Source organism: Salvelinus alpinus, chromosome 17, assembly GCF_045679555.1.
Source record: "Salvelinus alpinus chromosome 17, SLU_Salpinus.1, whole genome shotgun sequence".
NCBI classification, from domain to species: Eukaryota; Metazoa; Chordata; class Actinopteri; order Salmoniformes; family Salmonidae; genus Salvelinus; species Salvelinus alpinus.
The window spans coordinates 27465876-27486149 of record NC_092102.1 but is presented as its reverse complement, the minus strand read 5'-3'; the positions used below and the strand labels follow the sequence as shown (position 1 = coordinate 27486149).

Genomic DNA, 20274 nt, shown 5'->3' with positions numbered 1-20274 from the left:
ATCACTAGAACATTCAAGGCCACTGTGTTGAAACACCTACATAATGACATGGGGCATGTGAGTGCAGATAAGGTTACTCACCTGGCGAGAGAGCAATTTAATTGGCCATTTATTCAACAAGAAGTTGAGGACTATGTCACAAAGAAATGTAGTTGCATCAAGCAAAAAATACCAAATGTGCCACGGAAAGCTCCAATGGGCAAGCTCACATCAATTGCTCCCTTTGAGTTGGTCTCAAAATACTGTTCTACGTGTGTGTGTGTGTGGGGGGGGGGGGTGAATACATCTTAGTATCAGTCGATAATTTCACAAGGTTTACACAGACCTACGCCACCCGCAACAAGTCTGCAAAGACAGCAACAGAGAAAATCGGATATCCTCAAGAGGCGCCACCACGATCAAGGCTGGGGCTTTGAAAACAAACTATTTCGAAGCCTTCAGGAGCTGGCAGGGGTCGGCCACTCCCGCACAACGCTAGATCCTCCTCAGGGAAACCTAGTGGAACAGATTAATCGTACGCTGCTACAGATGCTTCGCACTCTTCCTGAAGAAAATGAATCACAATGGAAAGACCACTTACCTCATATCGTACATACATACAACTGCACTCGTAACGAAGCAACAGGCTTCTCACCACACTTCCTTCTCTTTGGCCAGCCACCTCGCCTATCCATTGACCGGTTGTTTGGCCTCAATCAGACTGATGAACAGGTGTCACACCCAGTCTATGCTCAGAACTGGGCCACCAAAATGTAGGAAGCTTACCGAGTTACATCTGAAACAGTCAAAAGTTCTCGGCTAAAAGCACAAGACACTACGACCATGGTGCAAAGGCAGTGGCCCTCCAACCTGGAGACAGAATCTTGGTGAAAAATATGTCAGAGAGAGGAGGACCGGGCAAATTGCAGGCCTACTGGGAAGCAGGGTGGAAGGACCAGTCTACAAGGTGGAAAAGGAGAATGGTGCCAAGGGCATCAGAGTGCTCCATCGCAACATGTTGATGTTAATAAATGACCTACCTGTGGAACATGAGACCTTGGAAGAGAGGAAATAGCCTGCTTGAAAAAGAACGTCAAACACAGAACATGGAGGAGATGGGGATGAAACTTCAGCAGACTGATGAGGAAGCCATCTGGTCCCAAGGAGTTAACCCAGTTGCAAGCACAGAACACCCAAGACCTCAGACAAAAATCACTGACAGAAGAGGTCTATGCGTTTCATCCCCGTTTTCAGGATACAGAAGGTAGTCAGGATGAGAACATGGAGCAAGAATCAGAGATCCTAGAAGAACCAAACAATGAGGATGGGGTCAATGCCAAAGGGAGAGAAGATCATGTTGAAAGGAGATATGATGCTCCCGAAACTCAAGACAATGAGACAATGAGACAAAAAGACAATCTGCCACGCTGATCCTCAACACTGGAGCTCCACATGGGTGCGTGCTCAGTCCCCTCCTGTACTCCCTGTTCACCCACGACTGCATAGCCAGGCACGACTCCAACACCATCATTAAGTTTGCAGACGACACAACAGTGGTAGGTCTGATCACCGACAACAACGAGACAGCCTACAGGGAGGTCAGAGACCTGGCCGGGTGGCGCCTGAATAACAACCTATCCCTCAACGTAACCAAGACTAAGGAGATGATTGTGGACTACAGGAAAAGGAGGACCGAGCATGCCCCCATTCTCATCGACGGGGCTGTAGTGGAGCAGGTTGAGAGCTTCAAGTTCCTTGGTGTCCACATCAACAACAAACTAGAATGGTCCAAACACACTAAGACAGTTGTGAAGAGGGCACGACAAAGCCTATTCCTCCTCAGGAAACTAAAAAGATTTGGAATGGGTCCTGAGATCCTCAAAAGGTTCTACAGCTGCAACATCGAGAGCATCCTGACTGGTTGCATCACTGCCTGGTACGGCAATTGCTCGCCGTACAGCCCAGTACATCACTGGGGCTAAGCTGCCTGCCATCCAGGACCTCTATACCAGGCGGTGTCAGAGGAAGGCCCTAAAAATAGTGTAAGACCCCAGCCACCCCAGTCATAGACTGTTCTCTCTACTACCGCATGGCAAGCGGTACCGGAGTGCTAAGTCTAGGACAAAAAGGCTTCTCAACAGTTTTTATTCCCAAGCCATAAGACTCCTGAACAGGTAATCAAATGGCTACCCGGACTATTTGCATTGTGTGCCCCCCCCCCCCCCCCCCCCAACCCCCGTTTTTACGCTGCTGCTACTCTCTGTTCATCATATATGCATAGTCCCTTTAACCATATCTACATGTACATACTACCTCAATCAGCCTGACTAACCGGTGTATGTTTGTAGCCTCACTACTTTTATAGCCTCACTACTGTATATAGCCTGTCTTTTTACTGTTGTTTTATTTCTTTACTTACCTATTGTTCACCTAACACCTTTTTTGCACTATTGGTTAGAGCCTGTAAGTAAGCATTTCACTGTAAGGTCTATTACACCTGTTGTATTCGGCGCACGTGACAAATAAACTTTGATTTGATTTGAATGGTTCCTCATGTATGAATGACCTCACTGATTCAGATCAGCAGTGCGTAGAGGAAGAGATGGATGTCAGAAGATCCCAACAAATCTAAAAACCAAGGGGTATACTAACCTATGACACACTTGGACAGCCAACCTACCAGGTGTGGAGACCTAACATCCGAAACCTATACAGAACACCTACACAGAACCCACTCAGTTACAGACAATGAGTAATGTCAGGAGACACAATTTAAGCAGGGGAAGAGTGTAGCGGGTTGAAAATCTTTGAGTTAGAACTAAAAGTAAAGTGGATACTTTTATATTTTTGATGGACTAAGTCTATACATTCCTATGTCAGGCATTTATTATGCAGTAGTAGATGCAATTACAGTCAGGACACAAGAGGGTACTCTAACTTTTGTGTTGGTTTAGGAATCAAGGGAGTTCTGAGCTAGCTTTATTATTAAAACAGTGTCACTTTTCCACTGCATTTCAGATTACTATCATACTGCTCTCAGATCCCCATTCTGAGGGTAGTAACATATTGTAATGAAACAGGCAGGGAGCAGGTCTCGAACCCTCGACCTAGCCCGAAGTCCGGCGCGCTATCGACTATGCCGCAAAAGCATGCTCGAGCAGCAGAGTCGATTTCCGCGCTTATAAATTCAGGGTCGTTACACTACTCCCTCCTTTCAAAGAGCGCGTCCTCGCGCTAGCTTGAGACTCTACGTCTTACAGGAATGCGCTCACCGGCCAAGCACACGCACTGTCGTGGATGCAAAGTCCGATCACTTCTGACACCAATGTAATGAAACAGGAGGGAGCAGGTCTTGAACCCTCGACATTCTAGCCCGAGGTCCGGCGCGCAATCGACTGTGCCGCAAAAGCATGCTCGAGCGGCAGAGTCGATTTCCGCGCTTATAAACCCAGGGTCGTTACAGTATCTAGCTACAACCAGAAGGTGTAAAAGAAAAAGCACCCTAGATCTGATAGTTTCAACCCGATTGGCTGAACGCGATGCACACCATCCGGAATTAACATTTAGCCACTAGCATGGTGCTGGAAATTGTGTTTCATATGGAAAGTATGAATATTTTCCGTTTTATTTTTCTTATCCCCATTAAATAAAGTTTCTGAGGAAATTGAAGCCTATGCAGCCTGAATGTTTAATGTTTTAAGTACTAACTGGTCCACTAGGGATAAGAATGTATTGCCGGCTGCATATAATGTGTTCTACAGTAAAATGAAACGACTCAATATCGCTATCTACCGGCCTTGGGATAGCTAACTCATTGATCTTGCTTTGTAGTATACCCCTCTGATCTCAGGCCTGCCATAATTTATTTGGAAATTCATGAAGAGAGGAGTTGTGCTGTTTACATCCAATTAAGATGATCCTAACCAGGATATTTAATTACATAGATTAACTCAACAAAAATATATCAATCACACCGTGCATGACATGGTGTGTTGGTGAATTAGCTTAAATTAAGATAATTGTTAGGACTTTCTTTCAATAACACCAGTGTAACAGTATAACTTTAGACCGTCCCCTCGCCCCGACACGGGCGCGAACCAGGGACCCTCTGCACACATCAACAACAGTCACCCACGAAGCATCGTTACCCATCGCTCCACAAAAGCAGCGGCCCTTGCAGAGCAAGGGGAACCACTACTTCAAGGTTTCAGAGCAAGTGACGTCACCGACTGAAAGGCTGCTAGCGCGCACCACCGCTACCTAGCTAGCCATTTCACATCGGTTACACCAGCACAGATTTTTTATTAATCGATTGTGACCAAGGATCAGCAGCACGTTACTGATCATTAGTAGCAGCTCATCAGCAAATGAAATATGAGACCAGATAACGGGGACACCAAGCAAAACGCCTAATCTCTGAGAGTAAATATTTAGCTTTACTTTTAATCCACTGAATTGTAGGAAAATATATTAACGTTACCAGTGTGTTGCTTTCGAGGTCCGCTTGCAGCAATCCCAACTTCTTAAATAGCAAATCAAGTACTGTAAGCAGCAAATTAGACCTGTTCCCTGTGTTTAGTTTTAGACATCAGTATTACCTATATTTTCCGTCTTAGTTGACTCATTACAAGTGTTTCCCACAGAAGCAAATCACGATGACTTCCAAATCGGGCGTTCCATTTCAGTCGCTAGTTCGCGAGCTAGCTAGCTAGTTAGCCACACACTAGTCCTCGTTAGCTGATTAGCCGCTAAAGCTAGCAGTAGCTAACTACTGTATCACCGAAATGTCTTATTTTAGACCAAAAACTTGTGTTTTCTTCCAACTACCGTCCACCAATCTTGGACAGCAAGGAATAAACAGGCACAGAAAAATTAGCTAGTGGCACAACTCGAACCAAGTGAGAGTTTTTAGGGGGCTCCATATTGATCCTGGGAGCCAAAACGTCATCACCTCCTGCTGTCATCGACGACTGGATGGAGGAGGCAGATTGACACAATCACAGGAATATGTCATTTGTATCCCCTCTGAAATAAGCAATTGACGGGGCACGGGCATCAAATTAAGCAAATCAATTCAGTCATGGACAAAAGAGATTCATACAGAAATCAAATGAAACCATTTGACATTTCATTTATTTGTTTCAAATCATTATTGTAAATGTGTCATCCCACAATATGGCACATTAGGCATGAAATGTGTTTTCACATAAACAAGTAAAAGAACAGTGAAACCAATCAAATGAAAGATGGAATACATCATACAGGATGATCACTACATATGCAACCTGTTAAATTTAACGGAGTTGAACACAGCCACGAGATAACATGACCCATTCTAATAAATAGACCGTGGTTTGCCATGGAGAGAACACTAGTACACAATAAGGTTTTGTCTTAAAGAATCTATACATTTAGCAGGGGCTGTCAACATAAAACATATAAAATCTAAGATTTATCAGTCAGTCTTCAGACCTTCCTTGATGAGGTTGAGCTCATAGCACAGTGTCTCGTAGCGATAGGCCATACGGATCTGGGCCACATTGGTCTTGCGGATGTCATTGCCCTCAGGGCCCTCCTTCAGATAGTCGGCACCCAGAAAGTGAGTCTTCTCCTGTAGATAAAAACCCAAGGCAACACGTTTTGGTTCTGACTAAACTTAGCCATGGCAGTCTACGACAGTGTTGTGTAATCCAACACATTGCTTTATTGTGTATTGTAACGTAACAAAATGCTTGAAAAGCCTGAAATTAGCCATGAATCATTGCATGTCTTGGTTAAAATATTTACAGTTGAAGTCGGCAATTTACATACACCTTAGCCAAATACATTTAATCTCAGTTTCACAATTCCTGACATTTAATCCTAGTAAAAAAAATAGGATCAGTTAGGATCACCACTTTTTTTTTTACGAATGTGAAATGTCAGAATAATAGAATTATTTATTTCAGCTTTTATTTCTTTCATCACATTCCCAGTGGGTCAGAAGTTTACATAGACTCAATTAGTATTTGGTAGTATTGCCTTTAAATTGTTTAACTTGGGTCAAACGTTTCGGGTTGCCTTCCACAAGCTTCCCACAATAATGGGTACATTTTTGCCCATTCCACCTGACAGAGCTGGTGTAACTGAGTCAGGTTTGTAGGCCTCCTTGCTCGCACACGCTTTTTCAGTTCTGCCCACAAATTTTCTACGGGATTGAGGTCAGGGCTTTGTGATGGCCACTCCAATACCTTGACTTTGTTGTCCTTAAGCCCTTTTGCCACAACTTTGGAAGTGTGCTTGGGGTCATTGTCCATTTGGAAGACCCATTTGAGACCAAGCTTTAACTTCCTGGCTGATGTCTTGAGATGTTGCTTCAAATATATCCACATACTTTTCCTCCCTCATGACGCCATCTATTTTGTGAAGGGCACCAGTCCTGCAGCAAAGCAAAGCACCCCCAAAACATGATGCTGCCACCCCCGTGCTTCACGGTTGGGATGGTGTTCTTCGGCTTGCAAGCCTCCCCCTTTTTCCTCCAAACATAACAATGGTCATTATGGCCAAACAGTTCTATTGTTGTTTCATCAGACCAGAGGACATTTCTCCAAAAAGTACAATCTTTGTCCTCACATGCAGTTGCAAACCGTAGTCTGGCTTTTTTATGGTGGTTTTGGAGCAGTGGTTTCTTCCTTGCTGAGCGACCTTTCAGGTTATGTCAAATCAAACTTTATTTGTCACATACACATGGTTAGCAGATGTTAATGTGAGTGTTGCGAAATGCTTGTGCTTCTAGTTCCAACAATGCAGTAATATCCAACGAGTAATCTAACCTAACAATTTCACAACAATTACCTTATACACACAAGTGTAAAGGAATGAATAAGGATATGTACATAAACAAATATATGAATGAGTGATGGTATAGAACGGCATAGACAAGATGCAGTGGATGGTATAGAGTACAGTATATACATATGAGATGAGTAATGTAGGGTATGTTAACATTATATGAAGTGGCATTGTTTAAAGTGGCTAGTGATACATTTATTACATACATTTTTCCAGTGGCTGTAGTGGAGTCAGTATGTTGGCAGCAGCCACTCAATGTTAGTGATGGCTGTTTAACAGTCTGATGGCTTTGAGATAGAAGCTGTTTTTCAGTCTCTCGGTCCCTGCTTTGATGCACCTGTACTGACCTCGCCTTCTGGATGATAGCGGGGTGAACAGGCAGTGGCTCCGGGTGGTTGTTGTCCTTGATGATCTTTTTGGCCTTCCTGTGACATCGAGTGGTGTAGGTGTCCTGGAAGGCAGGTAGTTTGCCCCCGGTGATGCGTTGTGCAGACCTCACTACCCTCTGGAGAGCCTTACGGTTATGGGCGGAGCAGTTGCCGTACCAGGCGGTGATACAGCCCGACAGGATGCTCTCGATTGTGCATCTGTAAAAGTTTGTGAGTGTTTTTGGTGATGTCGATATAGGACTCGTTTTACTGTGGATATAGATACATTTGTACCCGTTTCCTCCAGCATCTTCACAAGGTCCTTTGCTGTTGTTCTGGGATTGATTTGCACTTTTCGCACCAAAGTACGTTCATCTCTAGGAGACAGAACGCGTCTCCTTCCTGAGCGGTATGACGGCTGCGTGGTCCCATGGTGTTTATACAGTATTTGCGTACTATTGTCTGTACAGATGAACGTGGTACCTTCAGGCGTTTGGAAATTGCTCCCAAGGATGAAACAGACTTGTGGAGGTCTACAATTTTTATTCTGAGGTCTTGGCTGATTTCTTTTAATTTTCCCATGATGTCAAGCAAAGAGGCACTGAGTTTGAAGGTAGGCCTTGACATACATCCACAGGTACACCTCCAATTGACTCAAATGATGTCAATTAGCCTATCAGAAGCTTCTAAAGCCATGACAATTTTCTGGAATTTTCCAAGCTGTTTAAAGGCACAGTCAACTTAGTGTATGTAAACTTCTGACCCACTGAAATTGTGAAACAGTGAATTATACAGTGGGGCAAAAAAGTATTTAGTCAGCCACCAATTGTGCAAGTTCTCCCACTTAAAAAGATGAGAGAGGCCTGTAATTTTCATCATAGGTACAGAGGAGCCTCTTAAAGAAGTTACAGGTCTGTGAGAGCCAGAAATCTTGCTTGTTTGTAGGTGACCAAATACTTATTTTCCACCATAATTTGCAAATAAATTCATTAAAAATCCTACAATGTGATTTTCTGGATTTGTTTTTCTAATTTTGTCTGTCATAGTTGAAGTGTACCTATGATGAAAATTACAGGCCTCTCTCATCTTTTTAAGTGGGAGAACTTGCACAATTGGTGGCTGACTAAATACTTTTTTGCCCCACTGTAAGTGAAATAATCTGTCTGTAAACAATTGTTGGAAAAATGACTTGTGTCATGCACAAAGTAGATGTCCTAACCGACTTGTCAAAACTATAGTTTGTTAGCAAGAATCTTGTGAAGTGGTTGAAAAACAAGTTTTAATGACTCCAACCTAAGTGTATGTAAACTTCCGACTTCAACTGTATATATATATATATATATATATATATACACAGTGGGGAGAACAAGTATTTGATACACTGCTGATTTTGCAGGTTTTCCTACTTACAAAGCATGTAGAGGTCTGTAATTTCTATCATATGTACACTTCAACTGTGAGAGACGGAATCTAAAACAAAAATCCAAAAAATCACATTGTATGATTTTTAAGTAATTCGTTTGCATTTTATTGCATGACATAAGTATTTGATACATCAGAAAAGCAGAACTTAATATTTGGTACAGAAACTTTTGTTTGCAATTACAGAGATCATACGCTTCCTGTCGTTCTTGACCAGGTTTGCACACACTGCAGCAGGGATTTTGGCCCACTCCTCCATACAGACCTTCTCCAGATCCTTCAGGTTTCGGGGCTGTCGCTGGGCAATACGGACGTTCAGCTCCCTCCAAAGATTTTCTATTGGGTTCAGGTCTGGAGACTGGCTAGGCCACTCCAGGACCTTGAGATGCTTCTTACGGAGCCACTCCTTAGTTGCCCTGGCTGTGTGTTTCGGGTCATTGTCATGCTGGAAGACCCAGCCACAACCCATCTTCAATGCTCTTACTGAGGGAACGAGGTTGTTGGCCAAGATCTCGCGATACATGGCCCCATCCATCCTCCCCTCAATACGGTGCAGTCGTCCTGTCCCCTTTGCAGAAAAGCATCCCCAAAGAATGATGTTTCCACCTCCATGCTTCACAGTTGGGATGGTGTTCTTGGGGTTGTTCTCATCCTTCATCTTCCTCCAAACATGGTGAGTGGAGTTTAGACCAAAAAGCTCTATTTTTGTCGCATCAGACCACATGACCTTCTCCCATTCCTCCTCTGGATCATCCAGATGGACATTGGCAGACTTCAGACGGGCCTGGACATGCGCTGGCTTGAGCAGGGGGACCTTGCGTGTGCTGCAGGATTTTAATCCATGACGGCGTAGTGTGTTACTATTGGTTTTCTTTGAGACTGTGGTCCCAGCTCTCTTCAGGTCATTGACCAGGTCCTGCCGTGTAGTTCTGGGCTGATCCCTCACCTTCCTCATGATCATTGATGCACCATGAAATAAGATCTTGCATGGAGCCCCAGACCGAGAGCGATTGACCGTCATCTTGAACTTCTTCCATTTTCTAATAATTGCCCCAACAGTTGTTGCCTTCTCACCAAGCTGCTTGCCAATTGTCCTATAGCCCATCCCAGCCTTGTGCAGGTCTACAATTTTATCCCTGATGTCCTTACACAGCGCTCTGGTCTTGGCCATTGTGGAGAGGTTGGAGTCTGTTTGATTGAGTATGTGGACAGGTGTCTTTTATACAGGTAACGAGTTCTAACAGGTGCAGTTAATACAGGTAATGAGTGGAGAACAGGAGGGCTTCTTAAAGAAAAACTAACAGGTCTGTGAGAGCCGGAATTCTTACTGGTTGGTAGGTGAACAAATACTTATGTCATGCAATAAAATGCAAATTAATTACTTAAAAATCATACAATGTGATTTTCTGGATTTTTGTTTTATATTCCGTCTCTCACAGTTGAAGTGTACATATGATAAAAATTACAGACCTCTACATGCTTTGTAAGTAGGAAAACCTGCAAAATCGGCAGTGTATTAAATACTTGTTCTCCCCACTGTATATATATTGACAGTTCAGGCCACAGTGTGGATAAATTGTGGGTCTCTGAGGCAGTATATTGTTTATCCTGTTTGTCGTCTGTTGGGTTTGTTACCTCATCAGACAGGCCACTCTGCAGCACACTGTTCCTGGAGATCTCACACATGTCACAGGTGCTGAGCTTGAACACCTGGGCTGCAATGGCGTACTCCTCCATCAGGGGCTCCTGAGGACACACAGTCAGAGCAGAGTGAGCTGGGCATCTGGCTTACTCTCTACCAACCATTGCCATTCTGAACTTAAAGGTTAAACCAATGAACGGCACCCTAGGTCAGTTGATTGGCACGTAATGCACCAACATGAACCAAGAGAGCCCAAAACATACATATCGTCCTACACAACACAGACAGTACCGGACGTGCACCCAGTTTGGCCTCACCTTGGTGTAGTGGAACTGCATAGGGTCATCAGTGGACAGGGAGACGATCAGGCCCTTCTTGAGGAACTCCAGAACAGGATTCTTGGCATACTCCAGGAAGAGACTGTTGTTGCTGAGTGGAGACATGGCAATGGGAATCTGGGCCAGGAAGTAGAGGTACTGCAACACGGGGCTCTGTTGGGTGGGAGTGTTAAATACAAACATCAACATTAAGACCGTAGGAGTTAGTTGTGTCATGTGTTGATGGTGCCACAGAGAGGAGGCTATTTTGTTTGGAGAGGCTACTGACCTTCTTGAGATTGAGGCCGTGAGAGATGTTGTCAGCGGTCATGAAGGAGGCCAGCAGATGGGTGACGGCTCCAGCCTCTCCACAGTGGGGCCTGAACTGGAAGGTGTTCATTCCCCTAGCTCTAGGAAGCAAACATAAAGTCAGACTCAGAGACAGAATGATGGCCATGTACTGTAAGACACTGATAATGATACGGGTGTATCATGTTTGATTTGTACTTTTTCTGAAACAATTTCTTGAAGGACATGTGGATTGTGATTTGACATGTGATACTCACTTGCGTAGCTGGTTGATCATAGTGATGTTGGCATACATGTAGTAGATGTAGTAGCTGTAGGAGGGGTTCTTGACAATGTCCCACTCCTCTGGCTTGGGGCTCTTGGTGCAGAACATGTGACCACTGTGCTTGGACTCGTCATCCACACTGTCGAAACCTGTCACCTACAGAACAGAGAAAGATGGAGAATTAAGAGATTGCCTTGATATTCAATGCATTTTCGACATACCAATCTTTCTTTTTATAAAGTGGTTGAAAATGTCAAATTTTAAAAATCAAATTCCTCCCTTCTGAAAAAATGTCCATCAAGGCTGGAGAACAATCATGAATTAGGACATTCGGGTGAAATACCCCTTGAAATTATAAATAAAAAATGTAAACCTCCTTTATCCCTGGTCTCTCATGCCAGTCTCACTCACATGCTTGAGGAAGATGCTGAGTTCAGGGTTGGCGTGGGGTTCGATAGTGGCCTGGAAAATAGGCATGAAGATGTTCTCCAGCATCTTTCCAAAGTGGGGCACAAAGTTCCTGCCTCTAAAGATGTCACTGAGGTGGAAGTACAGAGAATGAGCAGTTAGAAGTTAGTCAGACATTATTCTAAATGCACGAATATCATTATTTAGAGAGCCATTTAAAAATATATTCTGTTCAGGTTTTGTTTTTTACTTTGAGTACCAACATGACACTCATAAAATAGTATAATTTTTTACTGAGTTTGCCAAACTCTGTATATCCATGCCTCTAGTATTTCTAACACTTCCTGAAGAATCTAATAATAAAAAGGGTACAGAAAGAGGGAAGTACTGTCACGCCCTGACCATAGTTTGCTTTGTATGTTTATATGTTTTGTTTGGTCAGGGTGTGATCTGAGTGGGCATTCTATGTTGTATGTCTAGTTTGTCTATTTCTATGTGTTTGCCCTGATATGGTTCTCAATCAGAGGCAGGTGTTTGTCGTTGTCTCTGATTGGGAGCCATATTTAGGTAGCCTGTTTTGTCATTGTGGGTTGTGGGTGATTGTCTATGTGTAGTGTTTTGTGTCAGCACTATTATTTGATAGCTTCACGTTCGTTGTTTGTTATTTTTGTATAGTTCGTTCAGTGTTCTCTTTTTAAATAAATATCAAGATGAACACTTACCATGCTGCATATTGGTCCTCCGATCCTTCCAACTACTCCTCCTCAGACGAGGAAGAGGACGGGCGTGACAAGTACATTCACTGATGAACAGAGGGATAGAACTTACTAGATCCTAGGCACTTGAATCATCCACTTGAGTTGAGGGGAGAAGACTCTATGCTTGTTGAACCAGCCGGAGAGCTTGGTCCACTCATTAGGTTTACAGCCATAGATGGAAAGTCGGGGCTCGGCATATTGGTACCTGGCATCCTCCAGGTCAGATGCCACTTCCTGGGTGCGAAAAAATTGAGAATTAGCTGGTTGTAATTAAGCAGTGTTTACAAAAGGGATACTAACTCAGCCATAGCAGAGTCTAACCTTAATGATCCTGGCAAAGTACTCTCCGTCGATGTGGTTCTCTGTCTTCATGTACAGGTCACGCAGCTCACTGGCTCCCACAGGGTTGTACTTGGCATTGAACTTGTCAAAACGCTGAAAGGTTTGTCTGCCCTTGAGAGAAGAGGGTGAGAGAAGCATGTAAAAACCAGGGAATGTACACACTGGCAATGGAAAAATAATAAAAATATCAAAGCTGCATATTGTTTCACTATATGCATTTTACTATATAAGCATTCTACGGCTTCTGCCAAGAGGTTTGGAACTTTATTACACAGGAGGTAATAGCAGACTTTCACTTTGGCCACAGGACTGCATTTCCCCTTTGAAAGCTACACTAGCTAGAGGTAGAACTCACAGCGTGCACATCCAGGGAATCGACAGTGAGATCATAGGGGTGTAGGTTGAGGTTGGCAAACAGTTCCTTCATGGTCACATCTTTGCCCTTAATATTTTGCACTACACGGTCAGCGTCCACCCTGTATGACTTCTTGATGAAGCGCAGGAGGTGCTTCTGGTTCATGCAGGCAGCTGCATGGATGTGGGTGTCTACCTACAACAGCACACACAGGAGTTATGAGAAAAAAATAGTTGAGTTACTTACAAGTTATTATGAGTTCTCTTTGTGGTGTACTGACACTGCTTGAACAACAGGGGGAGCAGAGCACACAACATTTGCTATTTGGGAGCAGAAGCGGAAGTCACACCCAGGTTGTAGGAAGTTAAAGTAGCCTACTCTAAAACCCATAGACGTCTTTTGCATTCACAAATATAAGATATCTGTTGAAAGGTCTTTTTTGTTATTGCTGTCATTTTTATCAATGAAATTAAACTGGTGTAACAGGGTGAAGATTTCCCTGTTACAGGCAGTTATTTTCAGTGTTGAATGTGCTCTGTGATTGACCATGTCTTGGGCCCTACTTTTAGGTGCAGAAATGGAGACACTGTGCTTTTACGTTCATGGCTAGGGAGGATACAGCTTATGTCAAATTGATGCCAAAAATGTGCTTTTTGTTGTTGTTGCATTTTAGCTAACCCTTTTCCTAACTTTAATCTAATTCTCCTAACCGGCTACAAAAAGTAAATTCTGAGAAACTGTATACTACCTAGCCAAAACCTGCTTTTACCGGTATTTTCAGCATTATCCACTATTGTTGCTACAGGCAGAAAATCCTAGTAATTGTTCTGTAATTTCCGATCAATAAACCAATGTCTGGTTGTGCATGTGTTTTAAGCCAGCACCTTAACCATTACACCAAGAGGTCTTAGGTTTAATAAGCTAGGCTAAATACTAATATGTTTTGTAAGGTGGTAGCTATCTACCTTCCTGCAGTTGTAGAAGTCCCTATGGGGGTTCAGCTTCAGCTCCTTCATCTCCTCCATCTCGTTCAGCATCTCATGCACATTGAACTTGGACATGAGGAACTTCAGACGACGGTGACTGTATGTCTTACTGCCACCCAGGAAAGACAGACAAAAATGTAATGTGGATCTTGTAAAGTTGTTAGGCATTTCGTGGTGTGATATGTAGTCCATATGTTGGATTATTTGTTCCAGACCAGCCCTAAGGCTGCATTTACACAGGCAGCCCAATTCTAATCTTTTAACCAATTATTGGCAAAAGCTGATCTGATTTGTCAAAAGACCAATTAGTGGAAAGAAAAAAAGATCAGAAATGGTCTGCCTGTGTAAACGCAGCCTAGCTCACTTGATGCAAGTGTTTAAGCAGGGTTGGATCAAAAGCCAGCACATACACACTGCTGTGGCTCTGCTGGGTTGGAGTTAACCTCGCTCCCAGGCTATTGCGCACAGCACATATTACCAAAACTACCTTTAGCGTCTATTGATGAAGGTATCTTCTTCTAGGGAGACTTGTGTTAAAAGGCCGATGCTCTGTCTGAACATGAACACGCATAGCTTGTGGAACATATCTTTGATATCAGCGAGAAATAATTTTCCCCCCAAAAAATTCTAAACACCTTTATAGAGTTAGGACCTTAAGGAGTAACGATAGGCTCGCCTACACTCCTTAAGAGTACATTCTTGGGCTAAGTGCATATAAGCATGGGACATAGTCCCGTGAGCTCAGTTGGTAGAGCATGGCACTTGCAACGCCAGGGTTGTGGGTTTGACTCCCATGGGGGACTCGTATGAACAAATATGAAAATGTATGCACTCAAAGTCGCTCTGGATAAGCACGTCTGCTAAATGACAAAAAAATTAAAAACATCAATGTTTAAAAGTTGGCCTTAGTGGGAGTGACAACAGAATTCAATGGGAGTGACCTTACTGATTAAAGTAGTTGTAATTAAATTAACGAATCACGACTGCGTGGCATGGCTCCAAATGGAGGCAAGACCCAGGCAGGAATTTGTGTTGCGCACAAGACACGTACCGGGGAGGGTGAAGAGGAAGGGGTTGTGGGAGATGATTGGTTGGTAGATTAAGCCAATGCCTGTGTGTCAGGAGTTTCTCCTGATCATTCTGTATTGGTGATCCCGAGGGGTTTGTGCTGATTATACGGAGATTGAGACAGCTGGTTAAATACCGTCCCTTGAGAAGATCAAGATGCATGTCAGGAGAAGTGCAGTATTATCATAAGGAGACGTATACTTGGAATACAGAGGAGGAATGGAGGGAAAAAAGCAGGCAGAGGAGGTCTAAGAGAGAGAGGGCGGAAGAGAGTGAGCTTGAGTAGGTTAAAAATAGCAGGAAAAATGGAGATGGTTTGTTAAAGAAGAATGGTAGAAAGTGTAAGCAGAATGAGCTAAAGACAGGAGGAGAAATGGAAGTGAATGAGGTAAAAGTATCGGAGGTGGTAGGTGTGGTGAAGTTCTCGGAGCCCGAGGCTTGCACCGAGGGCCTGGATAAAGATGAGTCTGTGACAGTAGGAGTGAAGTTTTTGGAAAAAGTGGCCCCTAGCCTTTTGGCTGATCCATTTGTGGTTTCAGGGTGCGTGAAAACAGAGTTGGGTGCTGTGGAATCGGTGAAGGTAACCAGAAGTGGTCTTTTGATAATTGTTTGTGTTTCTGCTGGTCAGAGGCAGAAGGTGCTCCGCGTTAAACGAATGGGGGCAAAAAATGTGAATTGTTTTGCGCTCAAGAAAAGGGCACCATTGAAAGGAGTGATTACTGGGGTAGCAGGACATGTAAAAGTTGACCAACTGAAGGGGAAGATTCCCAGAGTTTGTGATGCTCGTTGTTTGGTGCGACGCAGACAGGGTGGCGTGAGTGGTGAAACAAAAGAGTCATTGTCTGTTCTTTTGAATTTTGATGTTGAGTCTTTGCCCGACAAAGTGATGTTAGGATATATAAGTTATCCTGTATGAGCTTTTGTGCTGAATACATTACGTTGTTACATGTGTCAAGCTTATGGGCATGTGGCAGCAGTGTGTAGGAGGGAGGTTCCTAGGTGTGAGAAGTGTGCAGAAGGGCATGAGACAAAGAAATGTGTAGCATTGGGGAAAGGAGTGTTATGTGTTAATTGTAGGGGTGCCCATGGGGCTGGGGGTCAGAAATGTCCTGTGTGAGAGAGGCAGGTTGAGGTTTCCAGGGTTAGAGTAGTGCAGAAGTTGTCATATGCTGAGGCAGTGAAGAAAGTAGAGGAAGATGGGTCAAAGAGGAGGGATCCTGGGAGGAGTGGTGTGAGTAGTAGATCTGTACCAGTACTGAGGGATAGGCCATCAAGTGATATATATTATTCAGGAAGATTGGATTTTTTGCATTTACAGCAATGGTTATCAACTGTACTGCAGGGATGGAACATAAGTCGCAGAAAATTGAGGTTGTGGTGGCAGCTGCAGAGAGGTATTTGGGTGTGCGAGACTTGACATCAGAAGAGTTACAGGGTGTGTTAAGTGGTGGTGTCCCATCCTTTCAGGTAGTTGGCCTGAGGTAGGACTTAATAGATTTAAATAGTAGAGAAGGGTGGTGTCCTTTTGTATTATTTGTATTTTTTTGTGAGTGTAGTGTTCGATGGTAGGGTACTTGTTTAGTTATTTATTCTTTCAAGCAAAGTATAAGGGAGTTGTACTCCAGTCTAGTAAGTGGCGGTAATGCAAAATGTATTGGATGCCAACCGCCGTTAAACCTCATCGAAGAAGTTCTGTATTGGCTAACCAAGGCCAGGTTTGCCACTTAGGTCCACCAGACTCTTCGCATTTGGCCGGAAGTCTCTTGTAATGAGATTAGGTTGGAGTTGACCTCTCATTGTGCAGTAAAACTCACGTTGGGCCCTGTGCAATCAGAGCAATGAGGAAGTTCATGTCGTCAATGAAGGTTTCGTAGTGGGGGGCGGGCATGTTCTCGATGGGTTTGTGTTGGTCGGCCTCTGCTGCGTCTTTGTACACGTAGATGACACCGTCCTTCATACGCGCTACCCAGCTCAGGTTTTCGGGCAGGCACTTGGTGTTGAAGGGGTCCTCGCCCTCCTTGGGTGGGGATGTGAAGACTGGCAAACAAAATGGTAGCTGTTAGATACTTTCTTGGCAGTAATCATCTGTCACGAGAAACTACTGTATGCATACCCCAGACATTTACATTCACACTTGCCAGCCTATTCACTTACCTGGTTGCACGGAGTGTTCAGGCTTAAAGGGCTCTCCCTCAATGTCCCTCAGGTACTGGGATGTGGTGAGGGGGAAGCGCTGGTAGGCCAGCCTCATGTACTTCTCTCTGATGGTCAGAGCACGGTACACACCCTTACAGGAAAGCTCAAAGTCATCCATGGTCACCTATGAGTAGCGAGGGGAATGATGGAATAAGTGCCCTGTTCCAATACTTTAAAAAATAAATGCATCCTTCCATCCCTTGAAGTAATCACTGATCTAACACAAATGGATAATTGTCAGCAAGTTGTCAGTTTAGAATGGGACCAAATAATTTGATAATATTCATAAGTGGGTTATGTAGTAATGCTTAAGTTGGCAGAGGGGAAAGTGAACTACAAACAGTTTGATAAGCAGGCCCCACGTCCTCCTTATGATTTCTCTCTGTAAATGTCAGAGACATTTTTTAAACTTAAACCCAGGCATCTGCTGTGGGCTCCTAGTCTCCAGTGTAGAGGGATCTATTCCTTGAGGAGGCTTCCCTACAGGAGGTCAATGACCCAGACCCAGAGACATGTACTAGCCATAGTGGTCAAGTTCACACCCAGGGCCACAAGACATTTGCTGCTATTTGAGGAGGAGAGGGAGGAGGCAGCATAGATAATGTGTTATGTATGAGTTTATGAGCGGGTCCATCCTGTTGGACCAGGTCTCTCTTGCAAAGGGGATTTGATCTCAATAAGTCTAACCTGGATAAGAGAGAAACATAGGCTACATAGCTAAGATATAATACCCCAGAGGCGTAGTCTCCAATGATGGCCACTCTCTGGAAGTCAGGCACTTCTAGGTAGGTTGGGGTGTCCAAAAACACCTCCGCCACAGGTGCCAGCACCTTCCTGGCCTGGTCACTCATGGACGGAGGCAAAGTCATGGTGCGACACTTTTGTAGTCTCTTCTTACTGCCGAGCGACAGGGGAGGTGCGACAGACAAAGAGTGGATTTAGTGATAAGGCAAAGAGCGAGACTATATGGACATGTCTGGTACACCCAAATTGATGACATATGTCACCCAGCTGAGATGAATGGATTCGGTTCAGTCAGTCATACCTTAGTCCTGATGAGCCAATCCCAGCTAGTTAGTTTATGCAGGTTAGCTGGCTTGGCAACAACAGCAGCATGGTGCTAGTTAAAACTGGTAATATAAAGTGATATTTAGTTCAATCGGCGAGGGAGAAATTACTTGTATTGGTCACCATCTGGATATCACCGTGACATGCCAATTAAAAGTTCTACAGCTGCACCATCGAGACCGGTTGCATCACTGCCTGGTATGGCAACTGCTCGGGATCTGACCGTAAGGCGCTACAGAGGGCAGTGCGTACGGCCAAGTACATCACTGGTGCCAAGCTTCCTGCCATCCAGGACCTATATAATAGGTGGTGTCAGAGGAAAGCCAATAAAATTGTCATAGACTGTTCTCTCTGCTACCGCATTGCAAGCGGTACTGGAGCGCCAAGTCCAGGACCAAAAGGCTCATTAACAGCTTCTACCCCCAAGCCATGAGTCTGCTGAACAATTAATCAAATGGCCACCGGACTATTTAAATTTACACCCTCTCCATTTCTTTTGTACACTGCTGCTACATTGACACCTCTACCTACATGTACAAATTACCTCAACTAACCTGTACCCCAGCACACTGACTCGGTACCCCCTGTATATAGCCTCGTTATTGTGTTACTTTTTACTTTAGTTTATTTGGTAAATATTTTCTTAACTCTTCTTGAACTGCAATGTTGGTTAAGGGCTTGTAAGTAAGCATTTCACAGTAAGGTCTACACTTGTTGTACTCGGCATATTTGACAAATAAAGTTTGATTTGATTAGCTAACGTAACGACAAGCTGGTGCGAATGACCAGTGCAAAGGTCTGTTATCGAAGTGCTTCCCGCTGGGCATCTGTATCACGTCGCTGGCGGTAGCTATGTCTTCCATCCCACTTGATTATTTTTAGAGTAGGATAACAGCCTACACGAGAAATAACTTGTAATATTGGTAGTAACCATCTGGATGTCACCGTGATTGTCTACTTTCTCAATGGGGAGCGTTTGCGCTGCAAACTGCAACACAACAACACGCTGGGGACCAGTGTTGCTAACTAATTTTCAGGGTAAGTTGCTAGAGGCAGGTTGATTTGTTGCTAAATGCCGTTGTGATGTCATTGCGTGATAACGTAAATCTGCGTCATTACGTAGAATACACAATAACGTTACTCAAATTGACTGGCCATCTCGGCAAAAAATATGATTTGACATTTGTTCAGGTACAGACTCCCACTCTTTTCTGTACTTCTGGCTGTACAGTTTTGATTGAGACATGTTGATTGATGTTGTAAGTTCTGTTCAAGATCAAACATTCGTGACCAACTATATTCATTGGGTTTGACTCGTCGAACACGTACTACTGCTACTGCAGTCAGCCAACAATGATTTGCAATTTACTGAAATTGCTGCTGCCTGTGCACGAGCTGAGCGCCCGCTGCTGACGTCACTCACAATGTACTTTTGCAGCCAGGCACGTGTGTTGTGACTGAGTGTGACAGAGAAAATCGTTTTTGTGTCATTTAGAGGGAAAATGCATGCATTCTAGCGTTTGAGTCACTTTTCAAAAGTTGCTAAAAGTAGCTACATTTGTTGCTAGGTGCTGTTTGAAAAAAAGTTGCTAAATCTAGCAATAAAATTGCTACGTTGGCATCACTGCTGGGGACAGGGTCCTTCGCTCCCGCTTGCCGAGCACTGCTGTACGGTAGTAAGGATGGGAAAGTAGCTGGCAATATCAGGCCAGTGTAACATCTAAAGCACATTTATAGGTAGGGATTTACACCGAAAATGTACAAAGAAATTATTAACGAATAGATTGTTGTAAAAATAAATAAAAAATACTCTGAAAACGGAATGATTCTAAACACTGTCTCAAGTCCCATCTTCGGCAGACAAGTTTCACAGCTTCCGGCTCAGCTTCCGGCGCCGAAAAGAGATGGCCGCCTCGCTTCGCGTTCCTTGGAAAATATGCAGTATTTTGTTCTTTTATGT

At 43.9% G+C, this 20274-nt stretch overlaps 1 protein-coding gene across 4 annotated transcripts in view; it reads right to left on the bottom strand.

Moving 5' to 3' along the window:
- Positions 1–5069: 5069 nt before the first annotated feature.
- The window catches only part of LOC139542634 (AMP deaminase 1-like), a 35752-nt gene continuing 20547 nt past the window's right edge, over positions 5070–20274 (bottom strand). For 3 of the 4 annotated variants that reach the window (XM_071348298.1, XM_071348301.1, XM_071348300.1), the window contains 13 exons: positions 17978–18143; positions 17205–17370; positions 16865–17087; positions 13962–14091; positions 12997–13191; positions 12621–12752; positions 12370–12533; positions 11545–11671; positions 11126–11289; positions 10849–10969; positions 10560–10733; positions 10236–10346; positions 5070–5590 (listed from right to left, as the gene is read on the bottom strand). In XM_071348298.1, coding sequence (XP_071204399.1) covers positions 5435–5590; positions 10236–10346; positions 10560–10733; positions 10849–10969; positions 11126–11289; positions 11545–11671; positions 12370–12533; positions 12621–12752; positions 12997–13191; positions 13962–14091; positions 16865–17087; positions 17205–17370; positions 17978–18143 — 2029 coding nt within the window. In that variant the 3' untranslated portion in view covers positions 5070–5434. Of the gene's footprint in view, positions 5591–10235; positions 10347–10559; positions 10734–10848; positions 10970–11125; positions 11290–11544; positions 11672–12369; positions 12534–12620; positions 12753–12996; positions 13192–13961; positions 14092–16864; positions 17088–17204; positions 17371–17977; positions 18144–18291; positions 19945–20274 lie in introns of those variants that run through there. The other variant, XM_071348302.1, reaches the window with a different exon arrangement.